Below are 22,271 nucleotides of genomic sequence, written 5' to 3' on the forward strand. Positions count from 1 at the left end.
ACTGACTGCAAGATAAATACACATAAAAAATCTTGATGGGTTGGAGTTGCTCGAATAGCACACAATCACACAAACAAAGAAGTTGGGAAAAGGTGAAAGAAATCTTTAGCAAATTCAAAGCAAGAGAGATACAAACAAGAAATCTCTACCAAGGTTTTACTGTACTCGAACTGTCGAACACTAAACAGGATTAATCACAAGGACATGGACTGCGGCTAAAATTTGAGGGACCTGTGTGCAGATAAAAACCAAAGTTAAAGTCACTTTCGAATAATATTATAACAGGGCCGGCCCCATCATGTTTGCACAACGTAAATCAGTTGCGACCCTACTGTATATTTATCCTGCATATTTGAAAATACATTTTCATATAAATGATTCATAGATTTTGGGTCCACATGCTAGACTAAGGGACGGGCCGGGATCGTTGACATGATTTAAAAAAAATATTTAGTATTTATAAATAGAAATTTAATTATAAATAAAAGTTAACTTCTAGTTTATGTGTCTGGATAAATTTGTTGGTGTTTACAAATTTTTTTGTATAAAAATTAATATTGTAATAATAAATTATTGTAAATTATCTTTAAAATGATCTTGTAAAAATTTGTAAATCAAATTTCAAAAATAAAAATAAACCACTTAAATTCGTTAGGATTTTCAACTTTTCAAATTCTAACTTATAAATAGGAAATTGACTTATAAATTTGTTACACAAATAGAATGAATAACTTATTTCTGACTTAAAAATCTCAAAAATACAGCCAAACCATCCTTAAATTTTGTGAGAGACGCCAGAAAACAAATAGTAAAATGACATAACAAATTGAAATACATCAAGTAAATGTATGGAGAGACGAACTCACAAACATGCTATTCTACTTGCCAACCTTCATCTGTTACAAATCGTTTGGGTTTGTCGCCGGGGACAAATAGACCCTCTTATTTTCGTGAGAATTATTAAATTTGGAAAGTTTTAGAATGGGCACTTTCACATCTCTCATATTGATTATCTAACTCTACAAACATACACGATGGCTGTCATTTCGCTTGTAGTGTGGCATACCACGAAACACATGGCTGTTCAAATTTAGATCAGCCACCCTAAAACACGTAGAATATATGGGGATGTGCTATAATTTGTAACCTTTAAGCTCATAAGTAGCTAACGTGGTGTTTGACAAATTCTTTTTACACACTTCACAAGATTCTTTTACACTCCTCACCAATAATTTGTAGAATCGGTATATTTTGATCAAGAAACTGAAGAACACCCTCATAGTTTATGCCGAGTTGTTTTGTTGAAATACCTAGCCATTTACCACCAAACCTGCAGGTCCTAAGAAAGAAATGGAATGTGGTTGTTATATCATTACATAAGTACGTAGCAACAGAGAAAGGTTTTGTAAGTCTTTCACAAAAGAAATGGTCATGTAATATCCTCCAACTTAATTTTTATATAACATTATATAATTGGTACAGAATTGTTAGGAATCGAAATTTTTATTTAACTGTAGTTTGCAAGTAGTGCCGATTAATATAAAACCCATTCTAATCAGACTCTTAGATATAACTGTGGATTAAAAAAGTTAATTAGACATCACAGATATAGCAGAGGGCATGTATTCTCCTTTGTCCTCGTATGTAGGGGCGGATCTAGTAAGAGGCACGCGGGTACACGTGCTCCCTTAAAAAAAAAATTTGCATTTTTTTACCATTCTAAATTTTGCAAAATTATAAAAGTGCCCCCAAAAAATTTAAAAATATACAGGTGTTTTCCGAAAATTTGCTTCGTGTCCCCCTAATTTTTGTGTGCTAGATCCGCCCCTGCTCATATATGCGAAATTTGTTTAGTACTCCCTCCATCCCTTTTTAGTTGTGCAGTTTTGACTTTCAACAATCAAATTGACCAAATTTTGACTGAACTATATATATATATATATATATATATATATATATATATATATATATATATATATATATATATATATATATATATATATATATATATATATTATAATTCATAGTTTGCATGTCTATTGTTTTGCTGTTTCTTCTGAAGCCTGATATTGATGCATTAGAAGTGAAGCCTAATATGGATGTATTGGAAGTGAAATCACTAGACTTATGGAAGGAATATGACATGATGAATGCTTCTTTTAAAAGTTTTCAGTTAATTTGTGTTAAAATTTCTTATTTAGAAATTTAATTACGAGAAAGATATTTAACTTGCTTGTGTTGGTAAATTTGTAAATAGGTTGGATTCTCTTTATTGCTATTCGGATGAAGTTTATGAACTTACGCTACTATGTCAAAACTCTAAACTAAATCTTGACTTTGAATCACTTTCTATAAATTCCCATGATAGATTATAGATGAGATTTTCTATGGTGTGCCCAAGGGCACACAATAATCCCTAACTCCAATAAAAATAGCTCCTTTTGATGGGTGGATGAATAATAAATGATAATGGCTCCCCCTGCATTCACATCAACTCCACCAATCAGAATAGACCATTTTTATAGAATTTAGTGATTATTGTGTGCCCTTGGGCACACGTTAGAAAGACCAATTATAGATTTATAGTAGTATATGTTACTCCCTCTGTCCCATTTTAACTGATGTTTGACTTTCTAGCACGTATATTAAGATGTAAAAAAACAATATCTACACTCAATAAAATAATTCAATTCTTATATCAAATAAAAGTTTAGGTTCTAAACTTTTATTTGATATAAATTTTATAAAAAATTATTATGTTTAGATGTGATTTTTTTAACATCTTAAAATACGTGTAAAAAAGTCAAAAGGAGTTAAAATGGGACGGAGGGAGTAAACTATAGCAAGCCAGTTTGTGTAGCCTTGTAAGACATGCAACTCGAACTTCGTGTGCCAAGAATGAAATGAGTGTCAATAATGCGGTCAAATGACCGGATGGAAAGTATATTGCTTTACATAGGTGTTCTTTGTAAAGGCGAAGCTGTTGCTTAGTATCCCAGGCAGTGTACATGTCTTTGCCATATAGAGTATATTTATATGATCAGAAACAAATATCAGAATAGAAATTAGAAACTAATCTAAGCTGTAAATTTAATCTGATCTAATGGTCTTATTAGAGACACCACACACAATTAAAGTACATTCTCTCATGCACAATCTCATCTAATTCCCTTCGTTTTTAATTTAATTTTACGTTAATTGACGAACTTTTTTTCAAATCTAAGTTCACCACCTTTTTTTTCACTTTCAGCGATCAATTTCTATATCATATATCGTATATTCCGATGACTTCCATTTTTCGGTGGCCTTCATATAAATTTATTTGACAGAGTGATTTTAGTGATTCTTATCATACACACCAGTGATTTTTATAATAAAAAAGTTGTGATTTATTTAATATAAATTAGTTATTGAATTTTGATCGGTATCAAATGTAAATAAGTTTGTGACTAATTTCGAAGTCATCGAAATATAACACATATGATATTAAAAGACGAAGAAAAATGTGGTGAAGTTAGAGTTTAAAAAAAGTTGTCCACTGACCTGTGAAATTACGAATTAAAAACGCGAAACTAAGACATGTATTTAAGCTGGTGTGTTGTAACATGACATGCACATGTCAATCGGAAAAGATGAAAATTGCAAGGATGATGATGATGTAATGTACATATGTAAATTGTGTATGTATTTGGGTCATATAATATGTTGGGCCTGGACTACTTTCATTCAGATACTTAGGCCTAGTTTCCAATTATTTTTTTTTAAGTTGGTTTTTACTGAAGTAAGCCCTTGTAAGGGTGCTCATGGTCGGGTGGAGCGTGTTGTAAGCAAATTAGTAAACCAATCCAATTAGATCGGTTTTATAAAATTTGATTCTTTGTAAATTTTATTACAGTCGGATTGGGTTGGTTCAGTTTGATCGATTTGATCGGTTATAAAATAAAATTTAGTGTAACATATAATTGTATTTGTTGGTCAATGATATATTAATTTAGGAGTCAGGGAATCAAAATCACGTGCAATTTAATCTAATATGCGATTATAATTGATCATCACATATGCACATCATAATACACTACAATCTATAAAATTAAATTACATTACACATAAATAGAACATCATTATTATATTAGTTATGGTAATTCATAATTTCAGTTTGTACATATTAATATCAAAAAAATCTTAACTTTTAAATCAATTAATAAACTAATAGTATGGCTCATTGGTGAATAATATATGTCGGATTGGAATTGGTTAAAATTATCAAAACCTTACCTCAACCCATATAATTCGAGTTTTTTCATGGTTAACCCATTTAAAATTTGGTTAATAATATTGGGTTGGGTCGGCTAAAAATAGGGGCGGGTTGAGTCTGTTTAATCGGTTTGGTCAGACTATAGATACTGCTAATGGTAGGTGGGCACCTCCAACTCCGAATTTTTATCGTAAAAGATATAATTGTTATTATTATTAACAAAATTTTAGCTTGGAACCTGCAATGTTTATTTAATTAATATTTGTTCGATTAATTTTTTAAGATTGTCAAAAAAATTGCTTCAAAAAAAAGATTGTCAAAAAAATAATCTTGATGAACCAGCGTATTACTAATTTCTGGATAAATTTTATAAGTAATAGTCGCATATTTCCTATTTTATTCCTTAAATTGAACAAGTTACTGTGAGTCTGTTTGACATTGTCCTATGTTTATAATTTTATTTATTTATTTATTTATGTTATATACTTACATGTGAAAATGAATGTATATGATATTGATGGATACTAAACATTCCATCACAAACATTATGTAAACCCTTCTCTCTCACATATCTCTCTCTCTTTCTTTTTCCGTTCTCTCTCTCCTCTCTCCTGTGTCTCCAGAAGGACAAAATCCTAAAGAAGTGTTTACCCACCACAAGTAAGTTCTCTCTCTCTCTCTCTCGCTTTCCTTCTTAAAAATCTCTCTCTCTCTCTCTCTCATATAAATAAAATTATCCACAATATTTATTTGCTTGTACGGGCCTCAAGTCATTCCGTCACTGTAATCTTTACATACAAATATACAGCAATTAGCTCACTCTTATTTCTATATCTGGTTCTTTTTGTGCATTATCTGTGGACATTGAATCTGGGTTAGATATCACTAGATCTGATGCTTTCATGTAAAATATTTACATTTTGATTTGATGGGCTCTGAGCAATTGGTGTAAAGATTGTTAATTGATCTGATTTGCCATTTGAGATCTAGATTTGTGACCTAAAGTTGGGATCTTTTTCAAGAATTGACCTTATATAATGCTGCAATTTGGAGTTATAGCATTAAATGATGTTTATCAATTTAGGGTTATTTGGGCCTTTTGAGCATTTGTGATAATGGATCTTTGGAGATGCAGTTATTTGTTTGAGATTTGGAAATGGAAATGCAAACAGATCTGTTATGGTTTAGCTAAAGAGTATATGTATCTTGATAATGATATTCAATGACACAAGATAACCTAATAGAATGGAAGAATTAAATGAATATATATTTTCTGTTTGTGTAGATAACATAGTTCCTTTTAAGTACAATGGAGGGATATGACTGAAGTAAAAATTGATAATGCCAAACTTGTTTTGGGAAAGAATATGAATTTGGTCCCGGATCGTTTAAAATTATGGTTCTGCCACCGGAAGGGGTGGGGATAAGTCTTTGCATCTAGGCTAAAAAATTAGATTTAATGCTTTTTGTGTTTTGAACTTGTGATCTACAGATTGATAGGATGGATGATGGGGGATTGAATTTGCGTAACTGGAATATGTATGGACAGCATTACAATAAACCGGGAAATCTTAATTTGCACCTGTTTCCGTCACTTGAAAGGCATGTTCAGAACCCTTTTCTCGGGCGCGAAAGTTCTGTTTTGCTGAACCATAATGGGGGTGCATTTCACCCTTCGCTTTCTAAATCTACTGCTCACATGGATCCCGGGGTTAATAATTGGGCACATCCCAGGGATAGATATGTGCAGATGATATCTGCAAATTCTGGTTTAGCGGCATTTCATGAGCATCCCGGTGCTCACTCGATGAATATGTTGCAGCAACAGGAGCACTCTGAATCTCCTAAGGATGCAAGGGTATGCTTGGAAGATATGCATGTGAAGCAAGAAGGTGGTTCCCCGGTGAAAAAGAAGAAAAGGACAGATGTGAACATGGAACCTGTGAGCGACAGTTGGGTGCATAGGGATAGATTTGTTCAGCAAATGGTTTCAGCGAATCCTAGTTTTGCAGGATTTCATGAGCACCCCCCTGCTCACTCAATGCATATGTTGCAGCACCAGCAGCAGTCGGAATCCCCCAAAATTGGCATGGAAGATGTAGATGTGAAGAAAGAAATAGGTGAACCTGTGAAGAAAAGGCAAAGTGCTGCTGCTTCTAAACCAAGGAAGCCAAGAAAAAGCCCTAGTATTCCAAAGGAAAATGGCAGTTCCACTGGACATCGTGTGAAGCCTGCAAAGAAGAGTATGAATGTGGTCATAAATGGCATGGACCTGGACTTTTCTAGTATTCCTATACCAGTTTGCACGTGTACTGGTACTCCTCAACAATGCTATCGATGGGGCTGTGGTGGCTGGCAATCTGCTTGTTGCACCACAACAATATCTATGTATCCTTTGCCAATGAGCACGAAAAGACGGGGAGCTAGAATTGCCGGCCGGAAGATGAGTCAGGGTGCCTTCAAGAAGGTGCTGGAGAAACTGGCCGCTGATAATTACAGTTTTGCTAATGCAATCGATCTGAGGTATCACTGGGCAAGGCATGGTACCAACAAGTTTGTTACCATCAGGTAGATTATCAGTGTCAATGGTATTGGACTGTCATCACACATCTGGTCCTGCCAAGTTAGAAGGTCGTAGTTTATCCCTAAACTTCAGATGTCTTATTTAATTGAGAATCTTTCTTTACTTTAAGTTTATGTCAAAAAGGCAATTTCTTGCCAAAGGATCGTAGGATTGTTGTTCAGTTTCTTTATTACTTTTCTAAATTTGTCTTATTTTTCCAAGTAGTTAATATGGAACAAATTTTTGAATGCCTGAAGAATTACTTCAGAGTGAACGGATAATATATGCTCTGGTTTACAGAACATTTGCTTGTGTTTTATACTTGGAATGCGATAATATTGCTCCATATTCTTCCTGGAATGGTTATATAATATTTCTCGCCATTAAATCATGGTATTTGGTTGTGTTATTGGATGAAGAACAGCAATGACCAGAAATACAAACCTGGTCTTCTGTCACCCCTTCCTTTGTTGCGTTCTTTAGAAAGATTGCTGCAATTATTTTGGGGTGGATGGTTGTAGTGTTGTATGATGAAATTTATGAATGTTTTCCCTGAAAAACTTTGTACTGGTATGTCGAAATTCATGATTGTTTCCCTGAAAAACTTTGGACTAGTTGCGGTGTTGTTCTTGGATAATGATATTCATCCATCTCTGCAAATTTTGCACTAATATTTGCACATTACAAGCTTTTGTGTTTTTATATGTACACTACAAAAATGAAGCCTGCTTACGGCAAAAAACAATCCTAGACAATTACCCCTCGGCTAATCGGAAAACTTGCCGTAAAATTTCATCGGTTCCATTCTTGTATTGCACGAGTGATGCTTTGCCGATTACAGAGATTCTCAGAGTACATGTCCCCTTACCTAATCAAAACTAATCAAATCTGGAAGCTCATCTGCAACTTTTCTTGATTGAGGAGGCTCTAATGCCAGGAAAGCCTGCCCTGATGATAGAAAAGGATTTGTCGATGAATAATCATCGTCAAACACTTGCCATTCACTCGTTATTATCGTCTTCAAATGACTCCTCGTGATATCTTCCGAATCATCAAACACTTGCCATTCACTCGTTACCCGATCGTTTTCCTGATCAGCTACAACCAGTGACATGCTCATTTTTTGATCAAGATCAAATTTGGCTAACATATGTTCCAGCTTTCTAATATCTTCAGAGACTGGTTTCAGTGTTGGGCTATTCTTAAAATTGAGCACTCCCATACTTTTACAAAAATTGAAATAGGAAGAGAGCTGTTCTTGTTGTGACTCAGCTGTTCTCATGATTTTTAAAGCCAATGTCACCTCAGCTGTCCCAGCAGATTCATAGATTTTGGTGAGGACCATGGAAGTAGCTCTGCGTATTCGGCTGTAAATGTCGAAAATCTCAATCACAATGCAGTCCAAGGCTTCAAGAATCAATGGAGATACCTTCTTCGGAAAATGCAGAGAGTATGTCTCTGGTCTGGTCTGTAACAACGATTCAAGTAAGCCTTGCATTGATTTTAACGAAACAAGATCTTGCATCAACGTCGTGGCATTAGATGAAGGAATAGGCTTTCGGTTCTCTCCAATCTTCGGGAGCTTCATTGATCTTCGTTTTTCTTGTGCATGCAGGAAAATAAAGTGAGATTTCTGATCAAGAAATGAGTAATACGCCCTTATGAATTCATTATAACCCCAGATTACTTCATTATTACGCGAGTTTCGGTCTTTGAAGGTGGAGAAATCGAAAGGCAATCGTCCAATGCGCTGAACTGCAGGAACTTTACAGCAGAAAATGCCATGCATGAGCATTAGGCCTTTCAATGCAACCACCCAACTCTGAGTTTTCTCCATTCGCGCGGTAATAGCCCATACGAGAGGCTTGATGTTGGCATGGGAGACACGTACATACGCGAAAACACGCTCCAAATCCCTGTAGTCGACGGAGAATTCATCATGATTGGTGGCTTTGATGACAGCAGCTTCGATTTCAGGGTTCCGGTGTTCAGTCTTTCGGCTCAATGTGGTTAGCCAGAGGCTATATTGATCCTTGAACATCCCGGAAGCCCTTTTCGAAAGCTTCATTCTGTCACCACTAGCTAGGCATCAAACCAATCTTTCTCAATTCTGAGTCTCCTTCTTGGCTCACTTCCTTTTTATTTTCTTGTGCTCCGCATGTTTCTCTTGTTTTAAACCATTCATTTCTTGCTATATTATCTGTCATTTGTCCCTATATTTTGTTAACTAATTGATATATTTTCCAAACAATAACCATATATAACCTGATAATCTCTCCGTTCTAAAAGTCGGTGATTAATCGCGATCCATCACCGATTAATCCATGTTTCGTAACTCACCAAACTGATCAGATCTCCAATTATTTAATTAATCATCCAATTAATCTCCGATTAATCCTTGTTGTTCTGTGTCTTCACCGATTTAGTCCGATTAATCTTCGAAATCTTTTGTTTATTGTCTGTGGGTATCTCCCTCACACATGTAAAACCTTGGAAAATCTTGCTGGATCATGGTATTTCGAGTACCGAGTCATGAACATCAACTTGTTTACGAATTAAGAATAAAACGTCTCTACTCTCCACACAAGTGGAGGTAAAATCTGCGTACATTTTATTCTCTTCAAACTGTATGTTCCACGAGCGGGGCGTACGCTATCGCAGGAACAATCAACATACAGTGTACTAATATTTTATGACAGGTCCAGTCTAATTGAGATAATCAAGTGAACGTTACACTAAAGAAAAAATGAAGGCTAGGTGAGTAAAGAGAGGCTAGAGTCTTCACCTTTCCGCTCTTTACTCCCCTTTTCTTCTTGGGCAACTCCTCCAGCTGCACACTTCTGACTCAGTGGATCCTCTTTCTCTGCTTTCATCCAAAATTGTGATTTTGGTGTCTACCAAATGCTCATATCCAGTAATCATTTGTATCATAAAAAGGGCCATCTTATACTCTTGCCTGTTTATCTATGCTTCATAGTTAAGCTACAATGCAACTTTCTGTTTGTCTCGCCCGAATCCACCGTTAGCCTGTTATCATTGGAAAGAACAAAAAAATACGGTAACGAACTGAATATATATCACAGATTCATGCATTCATACGAAAACATTATTATTATTACTCAAAACGTAAAAATGTAGATTAAAAGCTGTGTAAACACGATTAGCCGTGAACTATCTATTTGTGGCACTGCTTATGTTACTGCAGGTCTGCAGCCGCGCAACCTCAACAAGCATATCATATGTGAATTGTGATTTGCATTTCATCAAATTTTTAGTAATTTTAGCAATTTTTTTACACCAAAAGTGGTAGCTTGGCCTGGTATTTTTTTTCAAACTAAACGGAAGCATAGTGTTTTTAAAGCTAAAATAAAAGGCGAAAAGGAGAAGACAAGTGTCATTCTTTCTCTCCCTCAGACAGACACAAGGACCCAAAGAGAAAGAAAAAGGTTTGGTAGAGGAGATTGAGATTTTATTTGTGAGAATCTATCCCATCTTTTTTTCATTGTTGAAGTGACCCCACTACACTGCTCCAATCTCAGTATTTCTGCTTCAGGTAATTATTATACATCTGCAATCTTTCCCCTCTGAACACAACTACCCCCCCCTGCTTTTCTCTGTAAATCTTGGTGTCATAATCTTATGGCATTTCTCTACATGGGTTTTGCATGTGAGGATGATTTAGTAAGTACTATTGCTTATTACATATCATATAATCTTGTGGGGTTTTCGTGGATTAAAGTTTTACAATATGATTTTTGTGTGTGTGCGCGTGTTTATTGTAGGAGAAGAGCAAGAGGATTACTCCGTTTAGAGATGATGGCGTGGTTGTGATGAGCGAAAATGAGACTGGAAATCATGATTCTGAGTTCGGGCCAATTGAGCACCCTGTTGAGCCGTTAGACGAGGATCAACCTGTGAAGTGTCCCGTGCTTAATTCTGCAGTACTGAATGTAAGTGTTTGTGTTAATTTCTAGCAATATGTAGTTTTATTTGTGTTAAAAGAAAATAACACTGAAAAAGAATGCAAGTGAGCAATATGTCCTTATATCAGTTCCTTAATTCTGGTCCTCAGATCAGAAGTCATTAACATTTATATATCTACTAAACATGAACAGAATGGAAGCAAGCCAGATGAACAAATTTTAGAGAACTTACAAAAGAGAGCAGAGCAGCAATCACGGCAAGAGCAAAGGGTCATTGTGCCTGCAACAGAGGCGCCTGCTCAGAGAACATTGCGCAAGAGGCACCATACACAAACCAGTTTCGAAGATTATAGCAGCAGCCCTTTTCTGAGAATGCCACCACGGGACCTTACATTCTTCGATGTGCTTCAGCAGGTCGATAAAGCTTGATTCTCCACTATTTAACGCGCATTGGTAGTTTTCAACATTTAACCAGGTTACTTGGCTAAATTTTCTATCATCTAGCTAGCTGCCTCAATATCAAACAATCCTTGCATTTCCACTATAAGTACTATGCAACTCTTATTGTCAGCTTCATAATTATTTGTATATTATCATCAAATTATGCTCCACTTATGTTATCCGGACCTCCTGAGTTTCTATGAATGCATTATTAGCCTATCATCTGATATGTTAACTCTTCAGTTCATAAAGACTTTCCGCAATGCCTGAAAATAATGCGAGAGTCTTGTGCACCAGTTCTAAGCCGAACTATAGTTTCTTTTTTTACAGGATCATATAGGGTGGTGAATTAATTATGAGTCTGCTTCCCTAAACAGATACTTTCCCGATTAATCCTAACATATGTACCTGAATCTAAGCCCGCATTCCGATGCGAAATCAAGGGAAGAAATAGCAGGTGAAAATCATTAAAAGGCAAAGAGGGCAGCTTTTGCAAGACCTGAAGATTGTCAGGCTTGTACAAAGAGCCAAGAGCCAAGCCGTGTACACGAAGCAAGATAAAGTGAGCTTTAATTGCTTTCAACACAACCATAGATTGATGATTGAGTACTGGAATACACAATCCAGATTCCTGGGCTACTCTCTTTTCAGATACCAAACACATCATCTTAATGCCTCAACTTCACTCTACTCCTTTTTTGACTTTTTCATTCACCAATAACTTAAGAAAATCGCAAGATCGAGCACGATTGGATAACTCAAGTGTTTATCTTCTGTTGACCCAAGTCATGGGTTCAATTCTGACTATCACAAATACTCAAATTGTAAAAGCCATATTCGTCAAAAAAAATAAAAATCGCATGACCTATTCCGTCGACTCAAAAATGAACAAAATCGAGTCACGGATAATTTGAACAAGTAAATGTCCATTCTAATTACAAAGTTTACATCCAAACAAGAACTGTCAACACTGTCAAGAATTACAATTACAAACTTATTAATAAACCAATTAACTAAGACAACAGAAAAGAACTACTAAAATACAAGATTACCAAACCCATCAGCTGCAAATCAGAGTAACCCCTTTCCTTAAAAGCAATTCTTGGTTGCAGCTACATAAGTAGATGTAGCAACAACTTTAACTTCCAGTTCTGTAATAAGGGCGTGTTTGGATCAGGACTAGGAAGATGAGCGAGATTTACAGGTGCCTTCAATAGTAACAAAACATACAATCACGAAGAAGAGGACTATGATTCCGATGATAACGCCGAATGTTATTACATCCATTTGTGTTGTTTAAACTACTGCAACTTCTATGGTTGTAACCTTTGTAGATACAGAATTGGAGAGGTAAATATATGCAGCTAGCAGAACAACCTAGAGACAAACTGATGACAGCTTTGCTTCTTCCCAAACACATCCAAGTTGTCAATTGTCATGACTAATACGTACCCCGGACAATTTGATACACGACACGAAAATACTACACAAACACGACACGAGAAATTGAGATTTGGTCTATGGTATTCGATACATGAACACGAAAATAGACGAACACGAGAATACATGTTAAATTTAGTGTCGGGTTCGGGTTTTTAATTTATATACACGATATAAATATATTTTTTAAATAAGTATATGTTCATGTAAAACTATATGTATTTATATATATAATATATATATATACATGTACAATTTGCACACAATTGTTTACAAATATACAAATTTAATATATTTTCATTATATAATACATAAAAAATGTGTTTTTTAAATATATTTTGATTAAATTTTATTATTATATTAATATTAAATGTACACAAAAATTAAAAGAAAAGTACGAAAGGGTTTGAAATGAGGAACACGAATCTGATAGGGATGGATCATATATGATTTTCATCTTCAAGTATACGAAATGTACAGGAAAATACATAACATGAAAGTAGACAACACGACACGATTACCACGTCTACTTATGTGTAACTTCGTATGTTATAATTTACAAATATTTTTTTTTACATATCTATGAATATGGAACTATCACAAATTTTGACCTGACTACGATGATCACTACAAAATTTTGGATATTCGACAAATATGAAGATGTCAATTACAATTACATAAAAGCATCGTACTGTTTTTGTATATTATCTATAAAATTATTTTTAGCATGCCACGTGTAGACTTTCGGTCAAAGATTTTGTGGGTTGGATTTGCTCTAATGAGGGAAAAGTAAGTTCAACAATATCAGATATCTTAAATTAAGATTTAGGATATTAAGAAGAAATCCAAACGCGAATTTTTATCTATATCTAAACTTGATCCGAACGTCGAAAATATCCAGAAATGAAAATTCGATTGCGATATGATAGATTTTGGATTAGATCTGGATATACCCGAAAATTTGAATTCTTTCTATATTGGATACGGATATACTCGAAATTCAAAACCCAAAACCCGAAATCGAAATATGAAAATTTGAATTTATTGAATAATGAATAAATTATAATACATTATAATGTATAATAAACAAAATATCACACACACACACACATCTATGTGTGTGTATTCGGGGTTTTTTAAATTTCGGATTCGGGGGTTCGGATCAGATTTCGGATCGGGTTCGGTATACCTAATATTCAAATCCAATTTCAAAAATTTTTGGGTTTAAAAATTAAATTCAAATTCAAAAAAATTATGATTGATAGATCAAAAATTTCAAATTTCGAATCGATTATCCGTCAGATCGGAATATTTTACTGTCCTATAAATTGCATCTAAGTTCATCTTTAACATTGTATTCAACTTTTTTTTACATCCCTGTACTTCTCCCTTAAAAACTTTTGCGTCTTTCTGATATGTGAACTAATTTTTATTAAGGTAGAAGATTTTTATTAATGAAAATTTTTGTGCATATAATAATTATTATATTTGGAGACAATGACCACATAAACACCAGGAGATCCGAAAACTTCTTGTTAGTTCTCGTGGGATAATGATTATAACATCTGCCGACATGAATACTATTATACTAGTACTAAGTTTTGTACAAGTGAGCAACAGAGTTCAACTGTTGAACATGAAAATGAAATATAAAACATCAGTGCATGCCTGCATATCCAATCCAACATACATACAGGCTATTAGGCTCACAAGTTACATCCAGCATTTTTATCTGAATGCACTAATATCAACCACTAAACATTAAAACTACTATAAAAACGTAGGTTTTCTTGAATTACAGTACCTCAAATCCAGAAGCCAGCAGTAACAATTGCAACAAATCTGTACATCCAACTGTAATAGTTCACGAAACACCTTCATCGATGGGTGAGGCCTAGGAGCGCAAGGAGAAAGGCCCTGTAATGGCTTGATGTCTCCGAGTAAACAGCAACATTTAGAGGCTTCCCATAGTTCTTGTGGTACTCTGCCTTGATATACTGCATGTCGATTTCAGCTCTTGTTACGATTACTCTGGTGAGAGTTGATTCATCAGTACCGAGGCCCTTCATTGCCTTGCGCAGCACCTACAGAAGTAAATATTTGTAAGATTAGTATGTAAAAAAACCTCAAAACAAAAGGAACAAAAATAATTTATCTTATGGTAGAAATGAGAAAAAATCAACATAAGGGCAGCAATAAAGCAGTACCTTAGCAAAGTAAATCCCAGGATTCTCTGCACACTGCAAAATAGTTAAGAGACCATACCCAAAGTTCCCCGACGTTTCATTTTCTATCGCCTGCAATTGTCACAAACGGTAAGCAAATATTTTCAACGACACTGAAGCCATGACAATACACAACAGACAACGTTTCATGAAAAAGTTCACCTTTTCCAGTTTTCTGTCATAAATGTTGTGATAAGTAGCACTAACAGCAGCAAGATGTGCCCTACTCCTCTCGCTGAAAATACGTATGAAGGTCTTCTCATCAGTTCCCAGTTTATTTTCCCCAGCTTCGTAAAGAGCTTTAGCATCATGCTCAACCATAGATCTAACAACTCCTTCATTGCGCGGTGTGATTAGATATGCAAGCAGCAACTGCAAGCATAGTTAAATTAGTAAACATACTAATTTAAACAGTTGATCTAGTTATTATTGAACATTTGAAGTTTTTCTTTTCATTTATTAGCATCAGAAAAACAGATATGCAGTGTAATATCAAACCTGTCCATGGACTTGTGAGCACATACGTGATGTGACATATAGCACAGACTCCACCCTATGTAAGAGCATAATTTAATGACGAGGAATGTGCACTATGAGATTATGGATGTTACAATACATGTCTAACATGTTTATGCGTATGAAGAGATAGTAGTAACCTTTTGGTGATCGCCAGATGCTTGGAGCTCTATAGTTGGCTCAAGCTCAATTGAAAACATTGCATAGTACAGCTGTCTGAGATGTTGCAACTGCGATGGAGTTCTAGAGCATATAACTTCCGTAACAGCAGTAAGATCAGTAAAGCCTTCGCTTCCACCTAGAGCCTGATACACAATATAGGCATCCCGGGCAGCTGGATCATACATCCAAAGCAGAACCGCTCTCTGAAATCAATAATTAGTATCCTCGTAATGCTTAATATAATTCCATAAAACAGGAAATAATACAGCACAAAATGGATAATGTGCTAGAAAAATAACCAAGCCTAGTGCTGTACCTTCACATCACCACTTAGCTCCGAAGACAATTTCTCGTTGAGGTCTTCTGAATACATTGCTCTATACTCTCGTTGAATGAGGGCACGCTGTGAAGCATTACGATGGGCCAGTATATTAACCACTGCAGCAGTATTGCCGCCGAATCCTAAGAACCAAGTCAGACAATCAGCCATTAGGCACATTTTAAGTTACAATCTTCCACCGACTTCTCGGGACAAGCCACAGTCGAACCCAGTATCCCGAAACAACAGAGGATTACCCCACAATTAGTTAAAGCAAACAAGATCAAATAAACACCACATATAAACCCCATAAGTCCATAACACAAAAATCAAACAAAGCAAGAAACAAGATCAAAGAACCAAGAACAACTAACATAAAAGACATGGATCAAAGAAGAAAAGAGAAAAGGGGTACCCTTAAAAGCACGGTAGAGTTGAATAGCATCATCACGAGGGGAACTTAGCACTGTTTGTACACTCTTTGCTGCCATATTTTTTTCAAGAGATTATTATTTGTTGGGTTTTTGAGTGTGTGCTTATCCAGAGAAGAGAAGCAAAGAGGACTACTTTCTACTAAATGATTGAATGAAGGGATCACATTCTTTGTGGAGTAATTGACTTGCAATTTCCGAACTCACTGTTACAGGTCAAACGTTGTCCTGCTAGGCGGTAGTTAAGACCAACTACTTTTCGTTTCTAGTTATTTTTCGTCACGTTTTTAACTCTCAAATTAATTCCATCATTTCAAATTATATCTCTGGTTATCAAAAATGTTACATACATTATAAAATTCAGAAAAGAATTAATTTATAATTATGTTTATTTTATTGATCAAATATTTGTTCTGTTTTTTATATGACGTTCTGATTATTGTAACGTATTTTTAGGTAGATTGACCCGATAATAAAAATTATTATTTTCTGTTGACATTTTGTAAATTAAGATTTGATTATATATTTTTGTTTGAAAAATTTAACAAAAATATTATTTTTAATTACTCGGTCAAATCATTAAAAAATACATGCTAAAAGTCAAAATGTTATATATGAAAAATAAATGGAGTAGGTAAGTGAGATACTATCGATCTTGTAAATATAAACTATAAATATTTTATACAGTTTATTTTGAAAATATAAACAATACCCTATTTATTTTTAACAAGAACATTTCCACCACTCTAAAATTCTTAGATGTTTTCCATATTTTTAGTCAACATCTTAGCCATGTTTGACCTATAATTTTAACCAACAACATGATGTGAGATCATTAATTATAATACTAAGACAATATATATTTTAGCCAATACCTTTGTAGTAAACAGAGTTCAACTGTCATGAAAAAATATATAAACATCACTGCATGCTTGAATATTCGATCCAACACATATACCTGCTAAGAATCCCACAATTTTATCTGAATGCACATGACTTTTATCTGAATGTGCATGACAATCACCACTACACACTAAAACCACTAAACAAAGGTAGACTTTTCACTAATAACAGTACTTCAAATCTAGAAGCAAGCACTAAGAATTGCAACTCTGTATATGCAAATGTACTTGGTTCACAAGACACCTTCAGCGATGAGTGGGGCCTAGGAGAGCAAGGAGAAAGGCCTTGTAATGGCTTGATGTCTCTGAGTGAACAGCATCATTTAGAGTCTTCCCATATTTCTTGTGGTACTCTGTCTTGATATACTGCATATCGATTTCGGCCCTTGTTACGATTACTCTAATGAGAGTTGAATCATCAGTACCGAGGCCTTTCATTGCCTTGCGCAGCACCTACAAAAGTAAATATTTGTAAGATTAGTATGTACATAATCACCCTTGGCAGCAAGTTGGATGCAGCAACAAGAATATAAAAAACTACAAGAGTTCAACTTAGTCAAGCTGGGTTTGATCCTATGTGAATCTAATAAGCTCAGGCCAGGTACTATTAGAGAAAAAACCTCAAAACAAAAAGATCAAAAATAGTTCATTTTATAACTGGTAGTGAAGAGGAAAAGTCAACATATAATGAAGGACAGCAATGGCAGCAGTACCTTGGCAAAGTACATCCCAGGATTCTCTGCACACCGCAAGATAGTTACAAGACCATACTCAAAGTTCCCCGACGTTTCATTTTTTATGGCCTGCAATATTTTCAAACGTCAAGCAATACTTTTGAGGACACTGAAGCCATGACAATACACAACAAAAAAAGTTCCATGAGGAAGTACACCTTTTCCAGTTTCCTGTCATAAATGTTGTGATAAGTAGCACTAACAGCAGCAAGATGTGCCCTACTCCTCTCGCTGAAAATGCGTATAAAGGTCTTCTCATCAGTTCCCAATTTCTTTTCCCCGGCTTTATACAGAGCTTTGGCATCATGCTCTACCATAGATCTATCAACTTCTGGGCCTTCATGACGTGGTGTAGTTAGATATGCAAGCAGCAACTGCAAGTATAATCAAATTAGCAAACTTGTTTTCAGAGAAAAGATATCTTAAATAAATTTATGAGTACTGCATATTTGCAGTGTCAAGTTAGAGACAAGTTTAAAGGACTGGATACTCGGACAAGTATAAACAATGCTCTTACAGGATGTACTCTTCTTATATGTAATGCTTCGACTATGATTCTAGATGTAAATTGTAACCATCTATAATCAATTGTAAAGTACCTGCACTCTAGCGTATAAAGTATGCAGGCACACTTTACATATTTTAGCCTACTACTCTGTCCGAAACCCTTACCAAATTATTACGAACACTATAGATATAAGTTTTCTCACTACATTGAGGGAGTTAAAGAAGTTTTCACAAGCTCGTTGTTCTACCATAAAAAACAAGTCACTTGCCAGAAGTATCAGTCTTTGCAATAGTCTCTTTGTGTAATCAGATAAAAGTACAAGTAAACAATTACAGATAATAATGAATATAATTGCCAGCACCCAAAGCATTTACAGGTAACATTGGCGAGCAGAATAAAGGCAGTCAGACAATAATCTTGTAGGTCTTTAGAAACCAGGAGCAAGTTGTTGGGCCGGCAAAACTAGAATAAAAAGATAATTGACCTGATCAGTTACATTTTGATAACAAATTTTATTAAGATAAATTTTTAGCAAGTGCTGATGTCCTTTTTATTAACTCTTATGAAAGTTATCATCAGTTCAATAACAGCTCTCTCTGACTTGAGAGCAAGTCAACACACCCACTTGGTAGCTCTTTAGTTCCATTTCCTGCCTTGTTCGGAAAGACTGCCTCCACAGGCATAAGGTGCCAGTTGTGTTCAATAAAATTGCTCTACTTATTGGGCATTTGAAGTTGTCCTTTTCATTTATTAGCATTAAAAAAACAGATAAAAAGCAGTGAAATATCAAACCTGTCCATGGACTTGTGAGCACATACGACAAATAGCAGAGACTCCATTGACCATTCTATGTAGGAGCAGTAACTTAATGACTAGTATTAGCATCTTTAACCATTAGTCTTGACAAACTCCCCTCTTATTAATTCCACATATAATTTCTATCACAAAAAGGTCATTCTTGTCCATTAATATAATGAATAATGCACTTCATAATATTATGTGGGAGATTAATGGGAAATATCATGCATTGGTAAAATCCGTACATATAGTCTTAAAAATTGCAGGGTCTACTCTATAAATTTTCCACTTGCAGTCGAGAAATTTGCGTCTTATATCTTGGTTATTCATGTCCAGGTAAATTCTCATTAGATGAGTTGACTTTACAATTACAGAGTCAGTTCATTGAAAAACTATTAAGATGCAACGCTATTTCAGTTCTGAAATTATCAAGCTTTATACCATATACAACGATCAAATTTTCCTTGATTCCGCAAGTCTAAATCAGATTCTAGCAGGAGGTTTAGGTATACAACAAAATGACGAGTAATGTGCAGTACATGTCTAAAATGTTTATGTGTATGAAGAAGAAACAGTTACCTTTTGGTGATCACCAAACGCCTGGAGCTCTATAGTTGGCTCTAGGTAAGTTGTAAACATTGCATAGTACAGCTGTCTGAGATGTTGTAACTGGGATGGAGTTCTAGAACATAAAACTTCTGTAACAGCTTTAAGATCAGTAGAGCTTCCACCTCCACCTAGAGCCTGATGCACAACATAGGCATCCCGGGCAGCTGGATCATACATCCAAAGCAGAACCGCTCTCTGAAATCAACAAATAGTAAACTAGTAAAACTTAAATATAATTTATATAGATGATAATAGGAGAAAATACAGCACAAAAAGAAACAATTAACAAAATTAGACATTCTGCTAGATAATGTGCTAGAAAAATAATCAAGCCTGGTGTTGTACCTTCACATCACCACTTAGCTCCGAAGACAATTTCTTGTTAAGGTCCGTAGAATACATTGCTTTATACTCTTGTTGAATGAGAGCACGCTGTGAAGCATTACGATGGGCCAGTATATTAACCACTGCAGCAGTATCGCAGCCGAATCCTAAGAACCAAGTCAGACAATCAGCCATTTCGCACATCTTGAATTACAATCCTCTAGTGACTATCCATAGATTTATCATTAGTAAATTGTAAATATAATGTTTTAGGATCATTCTAATATCACTAAAGTTTATCTACACCCATCAATGTATCATTAGTTACACATGATACTTATCGAATAAAATAAGAAAACTCAACACTTCGACCCGTATAACAAAAAAATCCCAATTACCATAAAACCAATATATACGAAAACAGCCAAAATTACGACATCCATCCAAATCTACAATAATTCGAAACAGGTGGATGAAAACACACACACACACAGACACATCATACCACCCAATTTCTATGGTAGATGTAGGAACAAACTTACAATTCGAAGTCCCATATGGTACACATTTTAAGTGCATAACCATCTGTTGCCAAAAACGCATATCCCACTTCCGGATCCAGAGGTATTGTAAGGCAGCATTATACATCCATGACATCTTTGCCAAAATTTACCAAAATACTGGCATCTTCAGTCAAAATTATCAATTACCAAATCTAGGCCAAAAAACTATAAATAGCGGAATTTTTTGTCTTTGGTATACATTACAAAATCTTATCCAAATTTTGCCAAGCAATGAATTTTCAAGGCAAAAGCCCTCAAACTAGTCCCATAAGTACCAGATTGTCCAACAACAAAGCCCAATTTCGACAACTTTTCAAGTTCCAGTTCAATTAATTCTAACCATAATTAAATTTTACTAGTTCAAACCTAAAAAAGACCAACATGGGTTCTTCCTTTGCCTACACAAGATCACATAAACACCATCATTCAAAATTTCCAAAATAAAAAAAGAAACAAGATCAAAGAACCAAGAACAACTAAAATAAACAAAACCCAAGAAAGAACTAAAGAGTAAAACACACTAATGTGCTAAGTTACTTGCACAAAAACACACACATAACATAAACACATACAAAACATGGATCAGAGAAGAAAAGAGAAAAGGGGTACCCTTAAAAGCACGGTAGAGTTGAATAGCATCATCACGGGGGGAAGTTAGCACTGGGGGAACCGTAACTGTTGCCATCTTAACTGTCTTCTTCTTGTTTTTGAAGATATTATTTGTTGGGTGTTTTGAGAGTGTTTATCCAGAGAAGAAGAGAAGTAAAGAGGAGTAGTAGTTTGTAAATTATTAAATGGAAGACGCGTTACGTTAAGGGGGATCACATTCTGTGTTGAGTAATTGGTGGGAGTGGCAGTGGTGGGACCGATTAGTATATCGAATTTTCTATGGTGTGCCCGTGGGCACACAATAGTCACTAACTCCCATGAGAATAGTAGTTTTTGATTAGTGGATAGATAATAAATATTAATGACCCTCTCTGCATTTACACCAAATCCACCAATCAAATGAAACCATTTCTATGAGAGTTTGTGCTTATTGTGAGCACACATTAGAAAGACCGTTAGTATATTACTACAACTTCCCGTACTTGTCTCTGTTGCAGGTCAAACGATATCTGGTTAGGTTGTGGTTAGGACCAACTGTTTCTTTAGTTTCGTCTAGGTGTTGAACTTCGAAATCATCGTTTGGTGGTGGGTTTGGAAATGTAAATTTGAATTTGGTCTGAAACTTGGATGCTGAAAAAATTCCATGCAATATCTTTTCAGATATTTTTTAAATATAAATTTAGTGGTCAATTTTAATAACTCTACCTTTATTTGCTTATTTTTTAAAAGCGCGGTATGATATTTTAGTTTTTTACATACATTTTGTCCCAATAATTTGTTAATTTGTCTATAAATTTGACTAGTGTGTGCTCATGAACCGTTAAATTTGATGTATTTAGTTTGTTTTGATTAGTGGAACTTTTTTATATGTAAGGGGTCCACCATTTTTAATAAGTAATAGCAAATCAAAATGAAAAACTAGATATTTGAAAACCTATTTCACGTTTCG

The 22,271-nt window shown here is 35.0% G+C and overlaps 4 protein-coding genes across 6 annotated transcripts; 2 read left to right on the forward strand and 2 right to left on the reverse strand.

Annotated features, from left to right (window-relative positions):
* The first annotated feature begins 4,771 nt into the window (after positions 1-4,771).
* Positions 4,772-7,137, forward strand: LOC108193526 (protein BASIC PENTACYSTEINE2). The gene is made up of 2 exons (XM_064081409.1): positions 4,772-4,915; positions 5,748-7,137. Exon 2 carries the CDS (start codon positions 5,757-5,759, stop codon positions 6,825-6,827), a length of 1,071 nt encoding a protein of 356 aa, XP_063937479.1. The 5' UTR covers positions 4,772-4,915; positions 5,748-5,756; the 3' UTR covers positions 6,828-7,137.
* A 256-nt stretch (positions 7,138-7,393) lies between these two features.
* LOC108194421 (putative clathrin assembly protein At1g25240) lies at positions 7,394-9,326 on the reverse strand. Its single transcript, XM_017361368.2, has one exon. It carries the CDS (start codon positions 8,884-8,886, stop codon positions 7,687-7,689), a length of 1,200 nt encoding a protein of 399 aa, XP_017216857.1. The 5' UTR covers positions 8,887-9,326; the 3' UTR covers positions 7,394-7,686.
* A 1,033-nt stretch (positions 9,327-10,359) lies between these two features.
* On the forward strand, positions 10,360-11,367 carry LOC108193979 (uncharacterized). Its single transcript, XM_017360846.2, has 3 exons — positions 10,360-10,499; positions 10,601-10,768; positions 10,934-11,367. The coding sequence occupies exons 1-3, from the start codon at positions 10,458-10,460 to the stop codon at positions 11,168-11,170; spliced, it is 447 nt and encodes a 148-aa protein (XP_017216335.1). The 5' UTR covers positions 10,360-10,457; the 3' UTR covers positions 11,171-11,367.
* A 2,805-nt stretch (positions 11,368-14,172) lies between these two features.
* Positions 14,173-21,568, reverse strand: LOC108193891 (annexin D5). 3 transcript variants are annotated; one of them, XM_017360737.2, is made up of 6 exons: positions 16,260-16,459; positions 15,842-15,987; positions 15,504-15,728; positions 15,010-15,219; positions 14,830-14,919; positions 14,173-14,706 (listed from the first exon to the last, which is right to left on the reverse strand). In XM_017360737.2, exons 1-6 carry the CDS (start codon positions 16,333-16,335, stop codon positions 14,500-14,502), a joined length of 954 nt encoding a protein of 317 aa, XP_017216226.1. In that variant the 5' UTR covers positions 16,336-16,459; the 3' UTR covers positions 14,173-14,499. The 3 variants fall into 3 exon arrangements, with proteins under 3 accessions (XP_017216226.1, XP_063937409.1, XP_017215249.1); XM_064081339.1 differs by lacking the exons at positions 14,830-14,919; positions 15,010-15,219; positions 15,504-15,728; positions 15,842-15,987; positions 16,260-16,459 and adding exons at positions 17,891-17,980; positions 18,070-18,285; positions 19,797-20,021; positions 20,172-20,317; positions 21,323-21,509 and having other exon boundaries at positions 14,362-14,706; XM_017359760.2 differs by lacking the exons at positions 14,173-14,706; positions 14,830-14,919; positions 15,010-15,219; ... (1 more) ...; positions 15,842-15,987; positions 16,260-16,459 and adding exons at positions 17,174-17,630; positions 17,891-17,980; positions 18,070-18,285; ... (1 more) ...; positions 20,172-20,317; positions 21,323-21,568.
* Positions 21,569-22,271: the final 703 nt, after the last annotated feature.

The sequence above is a fragment of the Daucus carota genome, chromosome 7, assembly GCF_001625215.2.
Source record: "Daucus carota subsp. sativus chromosome 7, DH1 v3.0, whole genome shotgun sequence".
Lineage (NCBI taxonomy): Eukaryota > Viridiplantae > Streptophyta > Magnoliopsida > Apiales > Apiaceae > Daucus > Daucus carota.